Source organism: Falco biarmicus, chromosome 1 (assembly GCF_023638135.1).
Source record: "Falco biarmicus isolate bFalBia1 chromosome 1, bFalBia1.pri, whole genome shotgun sequence".
NCBI lineage: Eukaryota > Metazoa > Chordata > Aves > Falconiformes > Falconidae > Falco > Falco biarmicus.
Window position 1 is genome coordinate 34,505,726 of NC_079288.1, and position 27,467 is coordinate 34,533,192.

The 27,467-nt window shown below is 37.7% G+C and overlaps 1 protein-coding gene across 14 annotated transcripts in view; it reads right to left on the minus strand.

Moving 5' to 3' along the window:
- The window catches only part of MTMR3 (myotubularin related protein 3), an 82,877-nt gene that overhangs the window by 35,964 nt on the left and 19,446 nt on the right, over positions 1 to 27,467 (minus strand). For 4 of the 14 annotated variants that reach the window (XM_056326594.1, XM_056326528.1, XM_056326511.1 and 1 more), the window contains exons 1-5: positions 12,648 to 12,704; positions 10,823 to 10,903; positions 10,337 to 10,426; positions 9,018 to 9,134; positions 1,621 to 1,703 (exon numbers count right to left, since the gene is read on the minus strand). In XM_056326594.1, coding sequence (XP_056182569.1) covers positions 1,621 to 1,703; positions 9,018 to 9,134; positions 10,337 to 10,426; positions 10,823 to 10,903; positions 12,648 to 12,689 — 413 coding nt within the window. In that variant the 5' untranslated portion in view covers positions 12,690 to 12,704. Of the gene's footprint in view, positions 1 to 1,620; positions 1,704 to 9,017; positions 9,135 to 10,336; positions 10,427 to 10,822; positions 10,904 to 11,414; positions 11,436 to 12,647; positions 12,705 to 13,218; positions 13,238 to 15,128; positions 15,208 to 15,317; positions 15,411 to 15,997; positions 16,079 to 17,758; positions 17,778 to 19,479; positions 19,626 to 27,467 lie in introns of those variants that run through there. The other 10 variants (XM_056326543.1, XM_056326577.1, XM_056326537.1 and 7 more) reach the window with 8 other exon arrangements.

Here is a 27,467-nt window from a genome sequence, read left to right on the forward strand (position 1 = left end):
GTTGTGCCCAAGAGGGCCTCCAAACGTCAACATGACCCACAAGTCCTCTGTTCACAAACAGGTCCTGCAAGGTGCTTTTCCCAGCTGGCTCACTGACCAGCTGTGTCAGGAAGTTATCTTCCACATACTGCAGGAACCTCCTGGACTGTTTCTCCTCCACTGTGCTGTATTTCCAGTGGACATCTGGTAAGTTTAAGTCGTGTGTGTCCCTGTCCTCCCCCGAGAACGAGGGCTAGTGATTGTGCAACTTCTCCCAGCCGCTTATAGAATATTTTGTCTGCCTCTTCATCCTGGTTGGGTGGGCTGTAACAGACTCCCACCACAATACCTGCCTTGTTGGCCACCCATCTGATTCTTACCCCAAAACACTCAGCCCTACCTATCATCACCAAAATTAGGCTCTAGACAATCAAAACACTCCCTAACATACAGGGCTAGCCCACCAGCTCTATCCACCTTGCCTATCCCTTCTGAAGAGTTTACAGCCATCCATTGCAGCAGTCCAGTTGTGCGAGTCATCCCACTGTGTTTCCATGAGGGCAACTACATCATAGTTCTCCTGCTGCACACCAGCTTCCACCTCCTCCTGTTTGCTGCCCACGCTGCATGCACTGGTGTAGATACACCTCAGTTGGGCTACTGATCCCACCACCTTCTAGGGGGAAGAAGGCCCAGTTCCTACGTGACCATTCCCAGGTGCTTCTGTGGTTTCTAACACATCAGTAATCCTCATCAGTCCTCGTCAAAATACAGCATTTCAGGAAGCAGCTGGCCTGTTAAACATTCTGAGTGCTCAGATATGACTGGGGCTCATTTCATTATACAAAAGGTACTGCCAGCAAACATTTAATCAAAAAAGAAATGCTCCTTTCTTGTTAATTGCAGTTTATAGATCAAAATTAATTTCTGCAGTGGAAAAGTAGGAAATAGCTGTAGCTCAGGCTCAGTAGCTCTGAGACTCCTGGGGCAGACTCTGAAGTCTGCTGAAGGGCAGACACAAACAAAAATTCCCTTCCACATGATGCTGTCTACTGGGTTACAGAGCAGGTTGCTGACCTGGCTTTACTTTATTCCCTTAGCTTCTTTTCCAGTAGGCTACTATGTCTTAATGCTAGCAACTGTACCCTCACAGCTGTTAAAAAAGCAGGGCAGCTGATGCTATCCAGACTGAGGGTTTCATGTAGAACTGCACAAGCCCACACCTTAACCCCCCAAATCCCAAAGCTTGATTAAATACTCTTCCAAGAAGCATGTGTTTCAGTGGTTTTATCTAGTTCTGTATCTCGTACCTAATTGAAGCAATACATTATAACTGATTGTAAGGCAGGGAAAATGCAGTGAGACTGAAATTCATTTCAGAATAAAATCAAGATCAGCCACTTGGGCTCAGACCAAGGTTTGCTGTTATATTGTATCACAGCAAGCAAAAATGCAGCTCATCTTGCTCCCATCCCCTTTACAAAAATCCCCAGCTATCATACGCAAAATCAGACAAAAGGAAGTATTTTAAGGGAAAGTAAATCCACTAAGTAAGAAAAAACATTTACTTAAAATGTCACAGCTGTCCATAGCACATGGAATGCAAGGCTACCCCCCATTTAACATTCAGCTTATTCATACCTTATAACCTTGCAGTCTTTGCAAGTCAAATGAAGTTGAAATATATCACGGCACTCAACACTTTCTATAAGCTGCAATGGAACCTGCAATTAAAAAGATTACATAATTTTATTTCAAACAGTACTAACACTGTAATTTGTTTGCCTATCTCAAAGATTTATTGTAGGACTACATGGAGTCTGAGAAGAGAGAGAAAACCAAAGAAAACTATGTGTAACTGCTTCAGCAGCTCTGAGGTATGGTACCATATTAGTTCCAGCTCTATTGCTGTATAGTCCAAAAATCTTAAGGGATCACATGGAAACAGCTGAGAAGACTACAGCACGCTGGTGACAAATGTGAAGGCAGAAAAAGCAGCAGAAACCCCACAAGCTCCTATCTCATGGAAGCATCTTTCTCTCTTATAGGTCCCAACCCAGGGAATCTAATTTTAGCTGTTGGTGTAAAACAATAAACTGCTAAGCAAGATCCACCTTAACAGACTGCTGCAGTCTAGATCCTTTTATATGGAAATATCCCAGGTAAAACCATTTGGCCCGTTCAGACCAACAGTCCTGACCAAAGCAGCCATATTGGCGAGTAATAATGCTGATTCATTCATTTTTAAAGGTATAGTTATATGCACTTATGTTTTATGGCACATGTAACTAGCAGAAGCTTGATCAGGCAAAACATGTAAGCACATGCAAGTACTTTTAAAGTTAAGAAGAAACCACAAGATGAATATATTAGTCTGTGTTAATATTGTTGGACCTTTACCTGAGACAGGCAAATGTCCATTACAGTCTTAAATGAATAAAAGTTAGTATCTAACTATCTCTTATGTAACTGTCTGAATTCCAAACACAGAGAATTTAGCTACTACCTACAATAAACACAATGAATAAAACTGTTTGAATTGTTTATGAAATCATATTGAACATTACACAAGGCAAGAAGACCTTTGCAATCCTTCAGCACAAAGGCTATCAGAGAAATATTCAAATATTCTTTTACCATCTTCGCCATCAGAGGAGTATGATCCAATAGTTTAAGTTCTGGCTTGGGGCTTACAAGATGTGGCTGTAAGACCCTGCTCTGCTACTGCCTTTCCATAGGACTCCAGGCAAGTCCTTGAAGGTCACCTCCAATCAAGGATCTGGGCTGAGGAATCAAGAGAGCTGCTACTGAGGCACCACAAAGCTTAAAAAGTACCCAATTTCAGTGCAATGAAAAAAGGAAATTGAACTAAAAACAGTAGGCAAAAGAAAGAGATGTCTCAGAAATTCAATCCACAAGAAAACTTACTCTGAGCATGAAGACGCCTAGAGAAAGCTAATCATGAATGCCGTGCCCAGGAGAGCGATCAAAACTCTCCATATCTCTTGGGAAGGCAGGCACGCAGCCCACAGCTGCACCTCATGTTTCCCCACCAACTCAAAAGTTGGCATCCAGAATCCTCTTCTGACTGCAAAAGCTCAAATAATTGCCTAGAGCTCACAATCCCCAAAATACAACAGGCAGGTATGGTCTTAATATGCATCCTTTATCCTTGTCAGACCACAACTGAGCAGCAGAGCTGGACTCTCCTAGGCTGGAGAAAGTACTAATTCTCATCCCCTCATGAGCAGTGAGGCTGGTACAGATAGGTCGTTCTTTCTTCCTTTTGTTGTAACTGGGCCATTAAAGAACAGAAAAGGAAACTAGAAGAGTGGTGTCTGAATCGAACAGCCCAGTAGTTTGGGTATACAAATAAAGCTGGAACTTAAATTGTGGTCCTTGTTTTCAGTATTATTACTGTTTTAAAAATCTGTGGTAGTCTAGTATAACTTCCCTAACTAGCAATGTGAAGCGGCACATGAAATAAGGATTCCCTCCTGTGAGGTAAGCCCTCTATTTGCCTTTCTTAAGCTCAAACTGACTGCAGTCACCAGCAGAGAGTAAGTACAGTGAAGATGCTGACAGACGGAGACACCAATGTAACAGAGTATTTGAATGCATTACAGGCAAGATTAGATGTAGTGCTGCTATAGTTAGTATTTTTAACTGCTAATTTCTTCCATGCCTCCTCCTCCTCCTTGACTCCAGTCTGCAAGGTAGATAAATCGTTGTGATAGTTTTGTCTAATAAATTAAGGGACTGGAAAGGACCTCAGACTGGAGAATCTTCCATTCTTCCTGACTGGACAGCCTCACATACACCCAATAAATTATTTAAATCTACCATTGACTTACATGGCACCAACACAGAAAGTAAGGTACCTTTCCCTAACTAGAAGACTTGCTTTGTTATCCAAATGCTTTGTCTGTTAATATATTTTTTCCCCCCAAACCCCTTTTTAATTGCATTTTTTCCCATGTCCATCTTCATTTAAGCAGCTTTTCACCTTGCTGCCTCCTGCCAGCAGTCTGGTTCTGGCTCCTTTTCCTCCTGTCTGCACTCTAATGACATACTAAGTATTCTTCTACTCCTGCATTATTCTTAATTCCTTTCTTTCAAAGTCACTCTTTGTTCTATGCCCTTTCAATTTACCCTCTGCTCAACAGCCATTCTTTTTTTCTCTTGACAGTCTACATGCAGCTCACCATCTATTTCCTTAGAATCTGCCAGTTTTTCTTCAGGGCAACCTTCATATCAATCTTTTTAATTTTCTTTTCCGGTCATAAAAATCTGTCCTCTGATCCTCTTGCACTTTCAGTCTCCTTCCTGTCCATTATTCTTCCCCCAGTAAAACTCTAAAATTATCTGCTTTCATTCCCCACTTCTCCACTGACAACCTTCCATTTCCATTGTTATGTTTTTCAGGCTGCTTGCATGCAGCAAGTCAGACACCCAGTGCAGTTTGCTTGCTCTTGAAAGAGTCATCAATTCTATTTGCAGGCACTTCACCATATAATAATGGCTATCGAAATAAAGCAGTGGAGAAGCAATCATGTCTGCTTCTGTAAAAATAAACATACATTGTTATCCAAGGCCAATCATATTGCATTATAGAGCACTAGAGCATCATGCTCTTGAACTATTTGTCTCTTGACTGTCTCTTCTTTAGAAATTATCTCATTTTAAACAATAGCAACATTCTACAACTCAAGCTTTTGCTTTTTGAAACATTTTAAAATTATTGTTTTAATTACTGGAACTGTCTGTTATCTAGCAGCAGTACAAGATATACTTAGAGAAACATACCTCTGTAGCTAGAAAAGGCAGCAGTTATGGTTACACTGCTGAAACAACCCACCCCATGGCTCAATCCTTGCCCACAGCACCAAGTGGTCATGCGGTGGACCATGGCCAGGCTGCTAAAAGCCAGCCCCTTTGTCAGTGACTATGCTATTTACCCTACCCTGTATACCATTTGGCCTGAGTCTTTCCAGGACACCACGTCACACCCAGGGCCATGAGCTGTAATTAGTACTTTCTTCTTGTTTTCCCAGTTCAGAGCCTGAAATAATGTTAGGGTTATGTTACAGACTGGACGCTTTAAGCAGTACAAGGCCAAGGCTATGTGCTATATGCCCAGAAGCACATAGTAAAATGACATATGGAGGAACTGAGGATGCAAGGTCAGCTTAGGTGGTCTGCAAGGAGCCTCCTAGCTGGAGGGAGCTGCAACCCTCCCAGGTATGACCTTGTTCATATAACCTACAAGGAGTACCTGAAGAAAATTTTTCTTTTAATTACAATTAATCACACTTAGTTTTTGTCTTGAAGGCAACCATTTAGTCCCCTTGTCTGCTTTCATAATTAACATGCAATGTGAACAATTTGAGTATCAGGACCTGAGAACAAAACAAGGACTAAGTGTACTGTTCAGCACAGATGAACCACAACTGTGCTACATGTATAAGGAAGATAACATACCATTTTTCCATTAAACGCCAAGCAAGGGAAAGCTCATACCAAAACTTACTTAATCACTAAGACTGAAATTCTCCCTTCATCTCGTCATCCTGATTTTTTTTTTTCAAACTATATCCAAATTGTACTATTTGAAAGAGAGTACATACAAGTTTGTGGTTTGTTAAACTACACTAAAACTGCAATTCTCCCATAAATGCAATTGGCTTATATAGAGAAAAATGATTAGTAAGAAACACTCACCAGCTGCAAAGTTTGAAATTTTCTTAAGGAAAGCCAATCAATAGAGATTGGCATGGGAACCAAACTTCCCATGTGCACCAAGAGATCACTGTTGAGTCTGCATTTTTATCCCATGGATAAATGTAAGTCAACACTTTTGAATGTCATAATCCCTCCAATTTCTGCATGGTCTACTGGATCTTTTGTTTCTGCATTTAAAACACCATGTTCCTACTATTACTGTGATCTAGGAAATTATTTATGGAAAAGATGTACGCGTACAGCTGTTTTCTGCAATGTTGCAATGTGAGCATTATCAACTTTTAAATGTATTTATTTTCAAGCACAGGTGCAGCAAGTGATCTACCAGCATTGTGCTACTTACTGAGGTTTCACAAGCATCATTCTGACAGCCAGTCTATTGAATTGTAAACAAAAAGAGAACAGTGAGGTAAAAAAAGACAAAGATCAGGAATCCATTTTTAACGGGATTCCATTCCCTTCATGCAGTAGCCTTTAATAAGGGGAAAGTAGTTGACATGCATAGTGCTTTCTCTGGAGGACCATTTTTGCCACGAGAATATCCCATCTACTTCAAGAAGAAATGCCTGCACAAAACATGTGAATTCCCACATTCACATGGGGAATCAATTTATTTTACAAGTACTATAATGCAGATATTTGCCAAGAATCTTCCTTCTTACACAGAAGTATTTCTCTCTGCTGAGGTGTCAAGGTCATTAGCGTGGTTGGACTTAGGATAGTGATTCTTATGAAAATCACTTAAAAGAATTAAAACCCCCAATCCTCACATTAACAGACATTTAAACTTTTTTAAAAGGTCATACAGGTGTTTTATGAACAGCTCTAACAATATAAAAACAGTAGGAAAATTACTCTGAAGATTTAATTTAGAAAATCACCATCTGATCAATAATTTTGATCAGCAATATCCAAAGTGATCTTACTCCAAAATTCAACAATTTAAATATGGTTCTTAATTACTACAAGTATGTTTTATCCTCAAAGATATTCCAAATCCTGTTCCGCATTGGATTCTGGTAGAGTTCATACTATGTCATTAGTGATGGTCATATATGGTTACTAAAGAATAGTCTATATTCTGCTCTACCTCATACACTATCTAATTGAATCTTACTGGTTAATGACGAAAATATGAAGCAGGACTAACAACCTTGGAGATATCAAAGTGAGAGGGCAGAATACTGCATACGAAAAACAGGGAAGCAAAATTAACTTGGTAACATTGACAAACTTTTATGGACTCTTTCCTGAACACAAATAATATTATTTAAGAAAACAACAATTCGTTACTGCTCAAAAATATTAAATTGACAGTTTTTAAAAAATAATACCCCCAATTATCCTAAGGACAGATATGACAGTAAGTGCAGTGGCTTCTCCAGTAAAGTAACTCCTGGCATTCTTCAGGACAAATTATTTGATTTCTAGGACTCTCTTTTTTCTCATGTTCCAGCTCCTTGTTTTTAAGTATTCAGTCCTTTGCTTCGTCAATTCTAGTTGTCAATTTCATACAACATTCAGACTCTGAATTAAAAAAAAAAAGTAAATCTAACAGCAAGGAGTACAATACAGATTTATTGTAACAGGCCCCTTGGCAGAATTCAGCCCTAGAATTCACGTCTGTATCAAAGCAGCAAAGGAATTCTATAAAACACATGCCTTGTAATGCATCTCCTCTCTGTTGCCAGCAGCATGCAGAGGTGCATCTGGGTGAATTGCACTTGAAGCATCCCAACACCTAGCTGACCCTTGGCTACCATTCCAATGCATGGTGGCACCTACAACTTAACTTTTAAGTCTCAAGTTACGCTTCAGGATTGACTACAGAATAAGAGAAGTGAAAAGTACAGTTATGCTACCTCTGCATATGCACATACTTGTATCATATCCTTTGTATGGTCAGCACTGGAAGATAATAGCCCTTAGATGCCCAATTAAAGTTTTATAACAATAATGTTTTTGCCATCATTTTGATTAATTGCCATGTTCAGAAATATGTCCAGCAAACTTTATTTGCTGAAAACCCCCACATCATCACGAATTTTAGCACTTCAAGATGTTCACCAGCCCAGCAGACACGCCTATTCAGCCTACAATGACAATTTATGTACTAAAATTGCATTTAAAGTGAGTAACGATAACTATGACACAGGCACATTTCAAAGTCTGTAGATAACATAGATACATGATTAGAGACAAGCTAAATCAGTAAAGATTAAGTTTCAGTTGGTAAGCAGTATCTTTTAGAGTTAATAATTCTGTTCTGGCACAAAACAATAAAAAAACAATTTAAGATCTACATGGCATCAAAAGTAAAATCGGTTAAGTGCACGGGAAAACCCACTGATGTTCCAGACCACTGTCACATGGGTCTCAGTCGTGTATGCGTTGAACACTTGTTAACTCTTGTCTTTTGCTTCCCTTGCTTTTCTCAGCTTTGGAATAACATGCAGTTTTGGTGGTTTACACTTAAGTAACCACTGCATATTTCAGGATTTGTGACTGACACCTGGCAACCGTGAACAATTAGCCAGGGTCAGGATTTGTCTTAAAATAAGGAAATTGGTAAAAAACCCATCATCAAAAAAAAATTATTATACCTGTTGTATTACAAATACCCACAAAAATATTTCTGTGCCATGTATGATGTCCTATCAAATTCTATATCGCTCATAAATGGTATTACAGCACTAGTGCATGTCAGTGTTACACTACTGCAAAGGACTAAACAATGCCCGTTTAATTTATGTCTACGATCAGGAATAGCTAGATAAGTAACAATTTTTAAGAATGGATACTTAGAGTAAAATTCTTTAAAGAAACAGGCATCTGAAGATGGGATCCAACTCACACCTCTCATGTCAGTGATTGTACCCATACTATCCAACTTCAGACACTTAACTTCAGTAGCTGGACCTAGTTCCACCTTTTGAAGCTCCAAGCAAAGCACGAGTCTAGCTTAGGTGCTCCAAACAGCCTTTTGGAAGACCTTTTATTTCTTTACTGAGTATATACAGAGCTCAGGGAGAACAAATGGCTGACAGCCAGCCATAAAGAGAACGTAAAGCTGAGTGATGTGAAGTTTCCTTACAAAGCCTGATTTACAGAGGTGTCTAGTCACCTTTTGGTGCCTAAATATGTATCTGTTCTTCCTGAAATATGTGACATCATAGAGAGGTATTTCATTATCACTAACTTTGAAAGACAGGATCACGGTACTTTTATCCTAAATTCTCTTATTTGGATTGAGTTCAGAATACCTGTATTAGCACAGCAGCATGAGTAACACTTACATTCACAACAGACTCCTTGAATTTGATGTGAAGCCTGTAATTAGAAAGTGCAATGATGGCATCCTCTGCTCGTCCTACATACTCCGTACTCTCACCATGAAGTTCAATGAAAGGGACCTTCAGAATGGGAAGAAAAATCTTTCAAAAACCATTTACCAAAAATATGTATCTCCTGTAAGCATACACTCAAGCACACAACATCTAAAACCAAAATGAAACACTGCTGAGAATTCAACTTAGCTATTACTGCTAAGAAGGAAAGTAAGGTTGGTTCAGAGATTAATTGTAGCCTTTTTTTTAAATGATTCCTCATTTTATCTTAATTTTCCTGAGTAGTAAGTGCTTGGTCAGGGAAAACAATGAATTTTTATAAAAAAATTCTGAGTAAAACATCCTCACATTTTGGCAAGCAGTCTGACCAGCTCCTTGATTTATGCTCTTGCTCCTTCCTTAATGGAGAGTGGCATTTCCATAATGTTACTAAATTCATGCTAAAGTAGGCAAAACACGTAAAATGAATAATCTCCTACGCTACTGGTCCCCAATATTCACCAAGAAAGCTCGGGTAACCAACTTAGACCGGATACCTAAATGCTACATGGCTGAGATTGGTTGGACACATCATACTTTTTGCGTCATATTTCTCACTGCAAATATGAAAATGCAGCACATGCTGCTGTTCATGAAGTCAGAAAACCTGCAGTCATATTACACTGCACATAAAAATTGCAACTGTTTAATGTGACTTAAGCCAAATTGAGCTGAGCTGGGTGAAAAGTGTAAATACTCAACTTGAAAATAATCTGGTTTTACACCAACTTAGCTTAAATCAATTAAAAATATTTTCTATTAAAATGAAACAATCTACCTATTCAGTTAACGTAAGAGTGCCTACATGGATAAAACATCTGAACTAAACTGATTTCAAAAGGAACTTTGGAAAATTAAGAGACAAAAAAAATAATCATTTTGTGTAACATAAGACTTTTGGCTTCTCAGTAACAAGTAGTAAAGGTAGCATTTAACCAGTTAGTGTTATTTTTTTAAAAAACAGAGTCCTGAAGTATGGAATAAAACCTAGCACTTGAAATTACTACACAAGTAATGGTTGCATTTGTCAGATGCTCTAAGGGATCTCTTGTAATGTAACACCCAAGTCCTCTGTCCTACCAACAGTACATGAGTATTTCAAAAGAAAACGTGTTTCTCTTATTGCTGTGCTCAATTGCAAATGAAAAGTCTACAGCAGAGGCCAAAAAATACGTAAGTCAACTAGAGATACTGTGATCTCAACTGGCAGGGAGCAGTGTGCTGATTACCTGAAGGTTCTCATCCTCTCGGATCAGCTGCTTCCTGGGAAAAATCTGATTAGCCTGGATGCATTCAAGGCTGTGCTGAGTCTCTTCATCCTGAGAAACAAAGCATTACAGTTAACTTCAGCCCCGTCACTTGCTGCATTCTTCACCGCATAGCAAGCTATCAATGACCAATGAAAAGCTCAAACAGGATGAAGCATTTAGAGAATTCAGGTTATCAGTAACTTACTGAAGTTACTAAACTTTCAAAGACAAGCACTCAAACAACTAAATATGATATTAGAAACAGTTTTCCTTCCTGCAGCCTGATTAATAGTCATAAAAAATGAAAGAATTGTCATAGTATCAGAAAAAAACCCCATTAACCTAGCTAGTCTAGCCCTACATTAAAAATTCAACAACCCCACATGTAAACATTAATTCTCTACTGTTTTTCAGATTTTAGCCTATTTTGCTTTGTAGCAGACCCTACAAACCCCTTTCGCTTACCATGACAGGCCCTGGATAGGAGGAGAAATCCTCGTCTTTACTCACAATACTTTGAGGCTCTTCTTCACGTATTATTAAAATCTAGAAAACCAGAAGAGTGTAACAATTAAGTTAATTTTCTTTTGGAAAATAAATGCAAATTAACTTTTAAAGACTGACAATTTAGCTGTTACAAAAACTGCAAGCAAACAGTAATTACGAAAAGATGAAATCCATATAAGCTCTCCTGAGACACAAAATCGTTACAAAATGCCTGGCTCCTTCTGTTCATTCTGAAAAGCCACCTTTGAATGTACTGCTGGGAGAATACCTGTCTGAATGCAGCAATTAGACCACTGTTTATATAATTTAAATTAAAACATATTAGCCTTTCTAGATCACCCTGAATTCTCTCCCAAGTCATTTACAGATGGTGATTTGCAAATACATAGGTTATAAAACCAATGGGATTGTAGCGATCATTTAGTCTCATTTGTTATGTAACATAGTTTGTCGAATCCTCCTGGAGTAATCTTTTTTCAACTATGGTATATAAATTCTAATTCACATACGGATAAACTTCATCATTTTATAGCTATGACTCATTTTCTACCTTCATGGATATATCAAAACATTCATTTTCTTGTGACATTTCCACTGACCACCACCAATGACCTTTCCAAGAGCTCCAGATCACTACACACTAGTGACTTGCTCTCTCCACTATCTAACAAACTAAAAATCTCTTATCATCTGCAAATTTTTTGGACATACTTAAGAGCATACAGCCTTGAAGTTTATGAAGTTGACTCTATTAGGAACTTAATGATTGAAGTGAATACATTAGTTACAGTTTGATTTTGAGATTTATCCTGTATTCAATTTTTTAAATTCAGGAAGGTTCATCCTTTTTTTTTTTTTTTTTTTTTTTTAAAAAAAAAAAAGGATGCATTCAAGTATTTTATGGGTTTTGCAGTCTACAGCGGGTAAAGATACAAAAAAAAAAATCTATCAGTCAAGTTTGGTCAGTTCTCAGGCTGTATGTCACCTTATAAATGTATTTTAAATTATCAGTGTTGTGTGGTTGACAGAGAAAACCACTTTGAATCCATCAGCTCACAAACGCACCACCATTGCAGGAAGTGCTAACTACATCCTGTATATTGTACACAATGCTTACAAAGGGAAAAGAAGCAGCAGATGCACGTATTTGGAAACTAAAGCATCCCACTGCTAAAGAGGATCAATAAGAAGAAAGCATTACACTGTCCCTAAAACCTCTGTTAAATAGGAACATCACAATAAACAAAATGCCTTTATGTCCCCAGAGCAGGGGAGAAACAGCTTATAAAAGCTTGCAAGTTGGCTCAAAATTGCACAGCTTGCAGAAGGACGTGTGTGTGTGTGTATAAAAGGAGGAAATTATTAAAATAATTCAGCTGGAACTAACATTAATTGACTAAAATCCAATGCAAAAAGTAGATATAAAATCCCTTTTTAAACAAACAAGAAAAACAAAAGGTAGAATACTTGATAAAATTCTGAATCTATCAACTATGGCAACTGATAAGGAAAAATGAAAAGACAACACAGAAATTTCCATGCCTACAAGAACAATAGAGAGTAGGAACATTCTTCTAAGTAATCAGAAACGAAGGAAATTTAGAAATGCTTTCTACAAACAGCAAGATGAAGATAGTATTATTGTTAACACTGGTTTTAAAAAAGGGAAGAATTATTTAACATTTTTGTTTCTAAAGAAGCAGAAGAAAGACGGTTCATATGTAAACTATGTTGTAACTGATAAGAACATTATAAGAATCACAATGATTAAAGCCAAAAAGACCATAAATCCATCAGGTTTGATCTTTAATATATCAGAAACCATAAAATTCAGCTCTTCTATTCAAAACATGAGCTTTTGCCTGATTGCAGCATGACTTGGTATTTTACATATGTTGTTTGTGTACACTTATCTTCCAAAACCACATCTACTCTTGAAAATACCAAGAAAGGAGGGGCTTGGCCGTTCTCTAAATGTATCTGGTTTCAGCTGGTAACCTTTGGTTCTCACCATATGTTTTTCAGATTACATGATGCACCGTTCTCCTTGATCTACAAGATTTAAAAAATGAGCCTCCTGCTCAACCAAGTTTAAAATGATGGCTGGCTAAGCAACTGGCTTATTTGTCCAATCAACCTCTATCTTACAGCTCATCTGTCAAGAAAGACACAGACTGGATTAACTTTGCAGTATATCCTGATATAATGAAGACTAATCATTCAAGAGAAGATTGGTTTAAAAACTGTAAGGTTTACACAGATCTCCTTCTCCATCCTTAAAATAATGATAACAGGAGTTATGAGGAGTTAGGGCATATCTGTATGAAGGCTTTTGAGGAGGACATTTCAGTTACCGTTTCAGCATGCTGTGGAGGCAGGCTGTTGGCACGACTGCCTTCTGCAGCCAACTACCTCTTCACCAGCTCCAATTCTGCTTTTCCAGAGTTGCAGCCACTGTTAAGTTGTTAAGGCCAACCATTTCCAGACCTAGACAATTTCTGTACAACTTCAACAAAGCCTTAAACATTTAATAGTAAAGCCTTCTGAATGTAAAAAATACCTTGCTATTTCAGAAAATTCCTTCAACTTCAAGCACAATTATTTAAGAAACACTGACCTAATTAAAAAGATGAGCTTCAATCCAAACCTAAAGCATGCTTAGCATCACAGATGAAAAGTTTTAATATAAGGCACTGTGCTGTAACAAAATTGTTTTTATACTTCAGATTGATTAGACATTTATTTTTAAAGTTTACTATATAACCATCTACATATTAGTAAAAAGAGTATTAGCTTAGCAAATTAGGTCTTTTAAAATTTCTTACAGCTGTGCTCCTAAAATCCAGCATAAACCATCAACAGAGACTATCTAAATTACTGCAAAATTAGCTTCTTATTCTAACTGCAGCATTCAGCTGCAAAACAGCTTCTATTATAATACTGTGGCTTTTTACATGAATGTGTCTTCCGTATTAAGGTGAATTTTGGGAAAGCTGTGTGAAAAAAAAATGTCAGTTTCAGTTTTAATCAGGATTATCAGATATAAACTGTGATGTTGCCAAAATAAATGGTACGAGAACTTATTAGACTGGTTGTAAAATAAATAGTTTGCATGCTCACACTGCTTCCAGGTATTAGTGAAACGCTTCATCAACTTAACTGCCACAACACAAAAGTACTTCTAAAAATCACTGACAAAACCAGCAAGAAACGTTGATTGTTAGAATGAAGTTCACTGATCTGATAGACAGTGAACATACCAAAAGAAAGTCATTTCCCATCATGTCAACAAGCTGATCCCACTCCTTTCATGATCTCATGATCAGTGGACTGAGTACGAGGGAAAGGAAATACACTACAGGCACCAGGGACAGGGACCACACACTTCCCTGCAGCTGCCCATACTGAGGATGGTCTGAATCAACTCTTCAACCAAAGTTTCAATGTCAATTTCTTTCTGTACCAAAACTTTCTAATCCATTTCCATCCCTACATTTAGCAAACGCTTCCAGATGAGTCATGTGAACAGAAAAAGGATCACAGTGGTTGTGACACCTAGCAAGGGATTTATGACCCTCATTTAAGAGCACTGCCTTAGAAGTGAGAACAAGAATGTTCCCCACACTGTCAGCGCAAACAAGCCGCTCTGTTGAATTCTACCCGTGATAATTAACACACTGTGCTACTCTGAAGGACAGCCTGATACAAAGTGAGACTAGCAAAAACTGGCTGAAGAAATCTGTTCTGAAGTTGACCCATATCTTTTTTTTTATTAGTTGCAGAATGGAATCAGAATTCTCATTTTGTTTAACTGCAGCTGGCAAATAATCAGCTCCTCCATGACAGTAAAAACCATTTCCCAGAAATTAAATGGAAATGTTCAAATACAGCTTAGATAAAAATTGATCAAGAAAACACTTTCATAAAAAGCACTCTCAAATTCAGGCTCCTACTTTTAAATAGGTTCACACATAAAAATAGATAACTTACACATAATGTAGTGAAACTTGGGTTTATTGTTAGAAATAATTCGGGGGGGGGGGGGGGGGGGGGGAGGAGGGGGGGGCACTGAGGCCAAAATAGGTTCTTTTATCAATTTACTGTGCTGCCCTTTAAACTGTAGTTTCATGTCTATTAAATTACACCAAAAAAAGAGGTTAGTCTTGTTAGTTCTCCATTCTTATGTTCTGCTTGAAAGGATAAATGATTAGGAAAGGTTGTAACCTCAGACTCTGTTCAGCCAGTATAGGAACATCTTAATTACCTTTCATTTCAGACGTGCCTTCTGGTCTAAATTATGTACATAATTAAGACTAGCAATAACCATCTGTTTGCCAGTGATTCTAAACAAAAAACATTATATAAATAAAGGATCATTTAAATTCACATATATTTAAATATAGTTGAACTTACAGCAAGAAAAAAGAAAAAATGGAGGGGAAAAAGGAAGTACCTTTTTCATTTCATTTCATTCACAAGCATTTCACCTTGTTCCCCTGCCTTCCCCCTGTCCAGATCCTGAATTCCACTTGTTTTAGTATCAAAAGCAAATTGAGTTGACCCTCAGTTGCAAAACATAGCTATTTGTATGCTGTGTCACAGTTACCCTGCAAGTTTTAGACAGGAATCCAAAGGTTTTGACAAAGAAGCGTTGGAAAATCTGAGAATGAAATATTCAAGAATGCACTCTAGCTTTAGCAAAAGATGATTCTCTTGCAAACCGAAAACAGCTCTTCCCCTTTTGCAGGTGGAAGGAAATTATTCTGAGATAAGGATAAACACTTAGTTTCCCACGTTTCAATCCCTGACAGCAAGGTTTCCCCTCTTTCCTGGCACTGCATGTAGAAGTAATTGAAAAGTTTTCAAAAGTATTTACTGGGGAAGTAGCTAACAATATGGACATTTACACATTACTCACAAATAGGAGCAGGATAGACAAAGAATCATGTTTGAAGATTGTGTACAACTAAGAATCAGAAGGGGTTTTTTATAATTAAATTCTAACTTGGTAAAATATTGATTTTTGTCTAACGACTTGGAAAATGCTTTATTTAATTAAGAGTAATCAATGCTCACCATAGAATCCACCTTCAACAGGCAGCTCATCTTACCAAATTAATACAAACAGCTTACCAAAGAATGAGAGAGAATAAACCAGTCCTCTTTGTCCCAGAAAGTTTCAAACTATACTCTTCTGATACTTCACATTGGCAACTGCAAATAAAAAGAGAGTACTTTAAAACATGAACCTTCATTTAGAAAAAAAAAAACCCACTTCTTCAATAGCTAGTGACTTATACAATAAACTCTATGTTATGTTAGTTTGTCTTAATACAAGTAGAAAAGTAAGAAGTACTAAGTCAGTTTTAACTACTGAGATCTTATACGCCCAAACAGGGAATTCAATAATTGGATTCTGACAAGTACATGTGTGCTGGTTAAGGCCTCTTTTCTGGTAAGGAACAGTTTAGAAATCAAAACCACAAAGCAATTTAATTTCTTTTTTTCTTTTAACATTTTTGGTACACAGAAGTGGGAAAAAAATTACTTAGCAATACAAGCTACAGGAGAGCTCTTTTCTAGAAGAGCCAACTGGTTTTGTACTGATCTTCAGAAGTGTTTTTTAATTGTACACTAAAATTAGCTTTTTAAAGCAGATGATGACCTCCAAACAGTGGTTATTGCCTAAGTACTTTGGGACAAAGCTGAAAAAAAGCCAAGGTGAACAACGATGCTCGCATGACACCATGCAAGCCCTATCTTTTTGACTTTCTAAATGCTGTGGAAAGAGTTGTTTCCTCAAAAATAAATGTAAGTATTGCACCTCAAATACATATTTGTCAAAAAAATTATATGGAGAAAATATCTGATTTGCTTCTTCCTACACAGTCACTCTAGTAGGTTTTTACAGATGTCTTCTACAGCATCTGAATGACTGCTAGGACACAAAGTTCTATACTAAAATACCCAAACCCTAAAATTCAAGCTCCAGACTAAGCCCAACCATTGCTAAAGCGCACAAGCAGCCAAACTGATGGAATACCACTGCCTTGTATCCAGTGTACCCGAAGACTCGCTCTTCACAGTAACTTGGGAAGCTATCCCAATAACATGCTGCATGTGTATATGCCTGGAAAGTCTAACTTCTATAAACATGTAATCCTGCTACTAAAAATAGTTTGCTGGTACTCTGTGCCAAAACTAGGGATAGTTTTCATTCTGGTCCATTAAACAAAATAAACCCCTATTTTGCATTTATTGTGCCCTTTAATTTATGGTTCATGACGGGGGGGCAAAAAAGTATTTTCAGTATACAAAAAAAAGATATATAATTTTAGGACTGACATAGCAGAAAAATAGTTTCAGAAGTACAAACTTAGATGTATCAAACAAAACAGATTTAACATTTCACACAGCAGACACTTTAGGGGAATCTCATATGCATCTACATTCAGTTATTATTTAAACAAATTGTGACATTAGGATGTTTTGCTTTAGTAGGAAACACCCTAGGAGTGATCACAGCTTTTAAAAACTTCAGCTAATCACGAATTACAGTTTTATAATAGTTTCTAAAAGCAACATTTGGTTACCTGCAACACAGATAAACTTTTTTTTTATTTTAAAATCTGTCTCTACCAACAAGCCAAACACTAATTCCAATAGTTTTATGGGTTTATAATTAAACAAGGCACACGAAGCAGAAGGGGCAGTTTTACTTTGAGGTACCAACTTGATCACGCAACAAGTTCAACTTTACAGCTGCTCAGTTATACAAAGTCATCTTTCATTGGAATACTCAGCAAGCTTATTAAAAAAAAAAAAAGGCTATGAAGGCAGACTATGCAACTCCAGAGCAACTCTTCAGAGACAGTCTTCTGGCCACGTCCTTACTTTTTACAAGGCAAGATACACATTTAGGGTAGCAGGAGGCAGACTTATTTCGTGTGTTTTAGGTCCAAGAAAAAAAACCTTCACAAAATCTGCAACAAGCATTTTATTGAATTTAATGAGGTCTGGAAGAAGCCACTGAATCTCAAGAGTTTTGTAGAGAGGTTTTAAAAACAGGAGACAAATGTTCCAATATAAACGTTAGTAATTCCGCTTTATTCCTGCCAGTATTAAGAAAACACTTCAGGACACGCTCATCAGCATTCCTCTTGCAAGGCTGCTAGTCACAGATAAGCACCTCAAACGTTATCACTTCCTAAGTCAACAACTTGTGCCAAAAAAAAAAAAAGGAAAAAAAAAAAAAGCTGACTGTAAGAAGAAACATTGCTGTAAATTCTACTACCATCTCCAAAACACTAATTACTTAAGGGAGGAGCAATCCCAAGTACTGCTGTATAACTGTTTAATGAATCCAGCTGAGCACATCCAAGTTTGATGCCCCTGAGGAGGGGGATGCAGCCTTCCCCTCCATGTGCTCCCACCGTTTCCTTTGCATGAGCTCTTCTGTTTGAACCACAAAGGACAGATTCAGCACCATTAAGAAAGCAAAGGGTAGAAGAAGGAAAACAGAACAGGACCATTTCAGTAAATCCTGCAAGGTCAAACATGTTTAGTAAAGGAATTGGCTTTGCACTACCTTTCTTATTAGGCTGTCACACTGTCATAGCTGCTTGGGTTAGATTTTTTGATTTACGCACAGGTGCTGAAGGACATATTAACACTGTCCAATTTTAAACATGTAAGAAGTCATTCTGCCATAGGGGGCCAGTACTTCCAGAAATGCGAAGAGGAACACTTAAACTAAACTTTTGCTTTGAACCATCTTCTCAGGATCCTTCCCTGTTGACTGTTTTGAGAATTTGGGCATTAAGTGAACAGTTTAAGTAGCACATCGGTCTTGCCTCCATTGTTTTTCTTCTTGGAAGATGCTATGCAGAGGTAGAGTAGTAGGATGAGATAGCAATCATTCTATAATAGTGAAAGACAAGCAATAACATAACTGGGGAGGAAATTCAGAATAATGGTTTCCCAGTTGCAGAACTTTAATCCCTAGAGATATTCCAAACCTGACCAGCCCTTCAGCAACCCAACATCAAAGCTGGCCCTACTCTGAACAGAGTATTGGACTACATGACCTCCAATCTAAATTATACAAGTCTGTGACAATTTTTTTCTTGACATTTAATTAAAAAAAACAATGGCAAATATCTAGAAAAAAACTCTTGAAAAGTTTATTAAAACTTGTTCAATTAGTTGTCACTTCAGTTTCTTAGCTGAAAGGCTGTATCTAGCGAGAATAGAAGCGGTATGGTTTGATAAACATAAAGTTAAACGACAAAAGAAAAGAACAGCTTTGCAAAAAAAACCAAGTCCTGATCTTCTGTAGCCACAAAGCTATCCTCAACGCTGTAGACAAAACTAAACCAAACTTTCTTCTGGTAGTTGCCCATTTTAAGTGTATTTTTTCCTCCCATTGCTGAAATACAGCATTTCTGCAACAGTTACGCCACAGCATGTCACAACTGTAATATTATGCAAGTGCAACTTCTGATTTAGAAGTTCTCTATTTCTGTTTACGTTTCAAACTTCATAATATTGCTGCTCCCATACAACCAAGCTCTGCAGTGCCTGAACCTTCTCTTGCACCACACTATCACACTTACCATTTCATCACCTTTTTGTTCAGCTGTTTTCTGCTCAGCTTTAGCTCACATATAGATGGTTCTTCTCTTTCCTTTTTAATGTTCTTCCTTTTGGATTTTAGCTTGCTTTCCCCAAAAACTATTTTTACTTTATTCTTCACGTGCTAAGGAACAGGAACAGAGTGCTACTATCAGGTACCTACCACTTGGGGTGATGTGGTTAGCTCGTGGCTGAGCTAAAAACCACAGAGGGCATGACAGCATGGGGACTGCGGCTTTGAGTACAGCTGCTCCTGAGGCTGGATAGTGCAAAGTTACTACTAAACAGAAAGTTTTAGAACACGTACACAGAGAAGAAATACCAGTCTTCAGGAAAGTATTTTTTGGTTCCTACTGCCATGTGTCTTTTCATAGGCTTCCCCAGATTTAGTTACACAACTTCCAGTTTGGAATGCAGTTGAATACAAAGGAATGTACACATCGCTACTCAAACGCATGACAGATTAAGCGGAGATCAACCACCATACAGAGTACCTCACTACCCCTTAACATGGGTGGGGAGCATCTTACATCAGAGCATTTTGAAAATATTTTATTCCATTTTCTGTTCTATCTGTGCTTCTGTGAGTGAAGTATAAAAATAATTATACAAGTCCAAAGAATCAAAAAAGTTCTGTCAACATCTGTCACTGCACTGACTCATACGTTAATGGCAGGTAACGAAGTTTCCTGCAGAACCCTTTCCAGGTAGACATGTTATTTTCCTTCAGCTTCCTACTCAGAAGAGGCACTAATCTGTTTTTAAAGCAGCTTAAGCTGATTATCTTTGCATACTAGTTAAAGAAATGACTTTTTACACTCTTCAAAAATTAAACGCAGAAGGAACAGTTCAAAGATAGGACAAAAAACATCTCAAACAGTAAGCAAAGCTTGAAATAGCAAAAGAACACAGTAGGCAAGGCAGTAAAAGCACTGCTGAGACTTCCTTTCATTAGGAAAGTTCCATTCTTCCATAACTGATGTAAAGAATAAAATCTTTAAAGTGGGATTGCTGCATTAATTATTCAAATTAATAACAGGTTTCTTTCAGGAAAGAGTGTTTCTGAATAAGAATTATATATCTATATTCTTCACTGATCTCAAAACAACCCAGGTCAAAAGACCACGAGGTTGAAGCCAAAATCTGAAGAAAATGCCACTTTTTCTTACAGGATTTCAGGTTTTCTTTTGAATTCCTTTTTCATTTGGATAAACCCCTGAAATCTAAATAGTGTAATTGTTCATACATAAGCTAGGATACAATTTGCCCATCAGAGACCTTCTGAAGAATCACTGGAAATTTAAAACTCTAAGTCATTCTATTACTTTCTTTTCCTTTCAATTACTCCATATTCCTCAATTTTGCGTGCATGACAGACAGGTAATGTCTACCAAGAAAGACCATGGAGTTATACATATGTCTGAACTGTGCAGGTCTGCAAGGATCTGACTCTAGTAGTCATGTATGAAAGCTGACAGGACACAGAATACTGACCAGGGCCTGAGCTGGTGGAAACTCAGCAGATTTGTGCAGGTTCTAAGCTAGGAAGGTGATCAAGTGTGCTGGTGATCAAGTGTGCTGGAGAGGGTATTATGTCAAAAGGTAACCAAAGAACCATGAGAAGTAGGGCAATATTAGATTGTAGTTATGAAATAAAAAGCAAGTGAGCAAGACTGACTGAGACCAGGCAGAAAAAAGTTCCATTTGAAAGTGCAGAACAGAGTAAGAAGGGAATAATTTGTTCCTCATACATCCCATTTTTCCACTAAGGTCCTTACAGCCCATTTGCCATGAGTCACATTCCCTCCACTGGTGCTTCCTTTCTAGAAGGCAGGCAACAAACAAATAGGTGTAAGAGGCTGTTAAAGTCTCAAAGGTTCTACTTATCCTCCCAAATCACCTGTTCATACCCCTTTCCCTCCTCTGTAACATTCTGCTTAAAACTCAATCCTTTCTGTTAATTGGAAGAGTACTAGAAAGAGGCAGCTGCTGATCTAGGAGACCTGCATTACACAGTACCCATCATGACAGGATCCTTACGTGTTGTAGTTTATTGACAGTGAATGCAACACTAAAGAGATCTACAAGTCATTAAAAAAAGAAAGTTCCAAAAATAGGAATAACCAAGAGGCAAATTTGATTTGAAGACTCCTGCGGAGTTTCAGTCCCATGAATTTTTTTTCCCTCCATTGAACTAGTTTAGAACAACATACAGCAGTTATGGCTATTAGCTCCTCTGTGTGTAAGTTGACCTCATTTTCTCTATACTTTGTCTGGCACAAAGCTTTTAAAACCTCTTTAACAAAACACCACTCAATCAACGCTTTTGTCATAATAACTTTATTGAAAGACCAAGTACCTGCTATGAATAAACATTTCTTCCTCAAAGCATTAAGTGGGTTAAGTTATTACAAGGTGTCCACAGCAGCGAACTCAGCCCCCCACAGAGGCTAAGAGCAACAGCACTGATCAGCTGTATCACTACCAACAGGCAGGAGACAGCAACATGTTTTCTGTTATCCAGGCCTGTGACAAGACACTTCCTTTTACTGCACACCCTGCACAATGCAGTTATGGACTACAGGTTTAATCCATTGATTCTTAAATTGTATTGAAAAAGCCTGTTCTGTCAAGGAGGCCGTTTGGGTAAGACACACATCCTCCTCCTTCGCTGTCTTCACTTAAGAAGAGAAGGCCATTTGAGAGGCTCAGTGTTCAATGACTTTCAGACTACCTTATGCAAGCATGAAACTTCATTTCAAATGGCCTAACACTAGCACTTGACAGAATTGTGGAAGACTCCAAAAACGCCTTTTTTAATGTGACACTTAAGGTGTTTCTGCTTTAAAACAGACTACATTTGCATTCCCTGAAACATGGTGAACCATCAGAAAGGGTACTGCTCCCACACTCTTCAACAAAACAGTCCCCTTCCTTACCTGACACCAACTCCAACATTTCAGACCCCTCCAACTCCTAGATGCATGACAGAACTCATACAGAAAGAAGTCAGATTATGGAACCACTACTCTACAATGTTGTGTATGTTGTTTGCTTCCAAAGTAGAGCCTGAAAGCAACTACATGACATTTAGAATTTATAGAATTTGGGGCAGCTTAAGACTTTCTTCAACACCGCAGGAGTGGCATTTTCTTTACGGAACTAGTCAAATAGCTTGCTCATCTCAAACTATTTTTCAAAGCATTAAGCAGGCCAAGATAAATGGCAGAGTTTACAGTTTAAATACTAATAACCCTCAAAATGTCTCATCTGCATTACAACTATTAAGCATACAACTGTATCCTGGACCAACAGGAACTAATACACAGCAATGATATTTCTGCCAGCATCCATGAACTTGGGGATGAACAGCCAGTCTCTTCCATCCAACCATGGCAGGGGATAAGTATGTTTGATCACAGCATTAGTACTATTGTTTATTTACAGTATAAAATAGTAAGTTAATTCAATACAAGAAAAGCATTGAGTTTGGCTATTTCTTTATTAGTAGATACAAAACAATCCTGGTAACAACTGAATCAAGCAATCATATTGGAAGAGCTGACCTAGGCAGAGCGCCAGCATTATTTAGTCACAAGAGACCCTTTTTTATGAACTGACCACCTAATTTTCACATTTCAGGAGTTAATCAAGGAGCAGGCTAGCTTTTCTAGGATAAAACAGCTGTATTCTCAAGAGCAGTCTAAATACTTGTTTGGGCATCATCCACAAGACCACCAAAACATCAACAGCAGTCACTGTTCAACCAGCCACTTCATAAGTACTGTAAGTCAAATTACAAAGATAAAACTACGTGTGCTTGTCATGATAAGGAGACCAACAAAAGCTGGGTAAGGAAGCACTAGCAGCTTAAGTGAGTGTAAGGAATTTTCTGCTAGCTCTTACTTAGACAGCAAGTTCCCATTTAAAGCCAGACACATGATTTACCAAACAGGTTACTCCCTTCCTTATATTTGAGCAGCTAACCCCTTCGAGTAGAACAAACAGGTTTTTGCATCAGTCCATTTCCAGTTTCAACTTCTCCAAACTTTCAGCAGTATGCTCTGTTACTAGTCTGGTTTTCTACACAGTGAGAGAAGACTCACACCAGCATTGCCCTTCACCTAGGCAGAGCAGTTAAGAGCTTAGGCTCCTTATGTGTACTAAGACATACACAGAACTCTGATGCCTTCCCCAATGAAGGAGGCTTCTTATATTTAGATCACAAGGGACAAACTGGTTTGGCTGATCTACCAGTACACTGCCTCCAAAAAACCTGCTACTTTATGTCCTTTCTTTGACCATCTGATTCAATTCACTAAAGCTAGGACAAAATGCAGGAAGAGCAAATACCTTTTTCCTCCTATAGTTAAAGCACTTCAGTATCTTCCAAATATTAAGACAGTTGTTTATTTCAATCTTTTTCCATTCATGGAAGGTCATAGTTACTGGCAAAATATTACTTTCCATTTGCAAGCTGCACTTAAGACCTGGCATTGGTCTAGACAACTAAAATAAAAGGCAAAGAAAGTCTTAAAAAAGGGTCCTACAAATGTATGCAGAAAAAGGACGCTGAGCCACCTATCAGACTACAGTGAGCAGTTCTGAACTCTTACTTGAGAGCTTAATCAAATACCAAGGATTTAAACAGCATTTGTACATGGGCCTTTGATGTGGGAGGCAGGAGGCACAGTAAGTAGCCATGCATCTCTTAAGATTGCCTAAAGAAATCTGAGACTAGTCTTTATGTATCTCAATTTCCATAACAAGTTTTGAAAATCAATACTAGATACTCATAATGTATGTAATTAAGTACTGAGATCTTCAATAGACCAGTTAATTTTGTCACACTGTGAAATTTGTTCCTCTACATGCGCAGCAGTGCTGTTTCAGAACCAGTTTGCTATTATGTAAAATTTTTTAAAGCTTTTTTAAGTCCAGTAGTCCTCCAGCTACTAAACCAAGGTAGTTTGTTATGCAACGATCTTGTTCAAATCTTGAACAATCTGTCAAAGAAAGGAACAAATACGATTTCTGAAGTCATGTTTCCAGAGGCTGAGTTCAGTCATGACAACTCCCTAACATCTTTGCTCTATTTAACAACTTCTGTGAGTATACAAGCTTGTCAGTTTACACTGAGGTTGCACAGATATTCAGAGCCAGGAAAGAATTTTCTTGGATTAACAGAATATACTTACTCTAAAAGGCTAAACAGCATGAAGCCAAAGTTAAAAATATTTAGGCAATTCAGAGAGGCACCAAAAAAGGTTTTATGGGTTTTTGTTAAGGCATATATGTATATCAAAACACTGAGTTCAACAGAATTTCAACTAAGTTCTGCAATAGACTGCAACTCTGCTAGTGAAAAAAGGTTTGATATCTTTCCAGTTAATATTTACTAGCCACAAAGTCTCTCCTCTCCTCCCTCCCACATTTAAAGTTGAAAATCCATTGACCTAAATGTTCAGGCTTCCTTGGGAAGATACCAGCAGATATTTGCCTTATGTGGAAAAAAGGAATAAATCCGACGTGGCAACTTTATCTCCTTTGAAATTACTGCTTCAATGGCAAGATCAACCAACAAGAATGAGTTTCTCTAGGGAACAAAGATTTAAGTCTGGATTTCCTACCTGCTCACTTAGATCAACCCACACCAAGTTCTGTATAGCTGATAAGTTTATAACAAAAGGATGTGTTGCTCCAGTATCCTATTTTATATTAAATACCCTTTTTAAAAAAAGAGGCAACACAAAAGTAATGCAAGACAGTAACAAGTGTTTATATATACAGGCAAACAGATTCCTACAACAATTTAACATGAGAAACAAAGGTTGCTGTAGATTCACTGTTTCTAGTGTTGAATTACTGTAGGAATGTATTTGCCTATATACAGACACTTACGACCTGGTGAACACACCTTTCCCCAAAATCTGAGTTAGTGTGGATTTATTCACATCAGGCAAACTCTCATTTAAATCCCCTCTCACTTATTTTTCCCCTAGAGAAACTCATTCATATTGGTAGATATAAACAAAGTGAGAAGAACAATAATAATACAAAGAACATAAGTAGTCATTTAAGTGTTTTATCCTTTAGAGAACATTCACTCCATCCCTGTGCGACTCAAACCAAACTCTGTTTACTAAGAGAATTGGCTGTAATAGAGATAAATCATCATTTTGAACAAACAAAGAGTTTGGGTTCTTCAGCAAGTTACCTAGATGCCGTGCATTCACATCTTACCCCACAGGCACTGTAGAAGTGCATGCAGTTCAACAGATATTTCTGTTATTGATACATCAGGTAAGGTAATTTTCATTTTTAGTATGGTTTAATCCCAGATTTTAAAAATATGTACATCAGTATGCAGGCAACTTTAGTTACCCACTTTAATTTTGTTTTGCATTTGAATCATTATCAGCCAGCAAGACTTAACCTTCCTTTAAATAAAAAGATTTATAGCCATCCTGACAGTAGATTTAGCATGTCCCCTTCAAGTTGTATTTTATAAAGACACACAAGAATGTGTGCATATTAGTCCATAAGCTCCCTTAAGGATATGAAAATAGCACAAATTACATTTTTAACACTTCAATTCTTACCTGTGACTTGCAGATATCAAGCTTCAGTTAAATGCACCAAAGCAACTTTTCACAGTAAAAAAAGTAAGCTCGATTAGTCTATTGTTATTTAATCCTTCAATTTGAAGTTTCCTCTGGTAACTGACTTAGTAGCAAAACCAAGTCTGTACTTACTGAACACAACCTCAGAGATGTCTGTCTTAAATCCATGAGGATAGAATACTCGAGTTGCATTTCCTCAGATTCAAAAAGCAAATCAGGAAAGTTTTGGCAAAAAAGATACAAAAATAAGGAGCAATAAGAGGTTAACACTTGAGTTTTGGGTCCTAATTTACTGCTTTACTTCTGATGAAATTAAATGACAAAAAACCCTGACCTCAACTGACAACATCTTGTTTCATGACACATAAGTGGGATGAAGCTGCTGACAATGTATGAACACAACCCTGAAACTCAGTTTGCTCAGGTACTCAAGGATCTCAAAGATCTTATGAGGTGTCAACCTTGGTCAAAGTCCAAACCAAAAAAAGGCAAGAATTTCTTTCCTTCCTGTAAATGTAAGAGCTGCCTGAACTAAAGCTTGCCATCAGGTCCAGAAGGACTGCACTTCACAGAAAGCTTTCCTTCTGAAAGACATTCAAATTAAAGACCAGAGATTTGTGCTGTTTACAGTCACAGTAACAAGATTCAGGCATGAAAAAGCAGAAGTTACATCTGTCCCTGTAAATCCAAACAGGAAAGCAGAAAGAACTAGGATAGAAACATGCAAAAAAATTCAGAACAATCTGGGCTGAATGAGACAGTTGCACATTAGTTAGTCCAGCCCTCCACTTGACACAGTTCCATTTAGATCAAGCTGCTCAAAGATTTGGCCAGCCAAAGTTTGAGTATCACCAAGCATATTCCTTCTAGACAACCCGTTCCAATATTAAGGTTAGAATCTTAAACTAAGTTCAGAAAAATTCACAGACAAAGGAAGCTGTGGCAAAATCAAGGAAAACAACAAGGATAAGAACAACATTCAGAATACTTAGGTCTACCTCACTTTTATTATAAGCCTTTATTTCAAGAGGTTATGCAGTTGGTGTAACAAATCTACATGTGAAGACAAATCTAGAAGCAAATGCTCAGAGCTTAGACAAAAAAGGACTTGTAATTTAAATAAATACCAGCTTGCTGTGGGAAAAGCCTCAGTAGTCAGGCCTTGTATTTCTGAAAAAGCTTGCATACAGTTTTGCACTCTAGATTCAAATACCAAAAAAGCCAAACTCCTTTCCTGAATGAAAGATTTTATCTTGATCTAGAAAAGCTTACTTGGCAAGTTTAAATTAGTCCATCAACTAAGTACAAGGACCCAAGGAATGTATATTTTATTGCAAGTAACACCT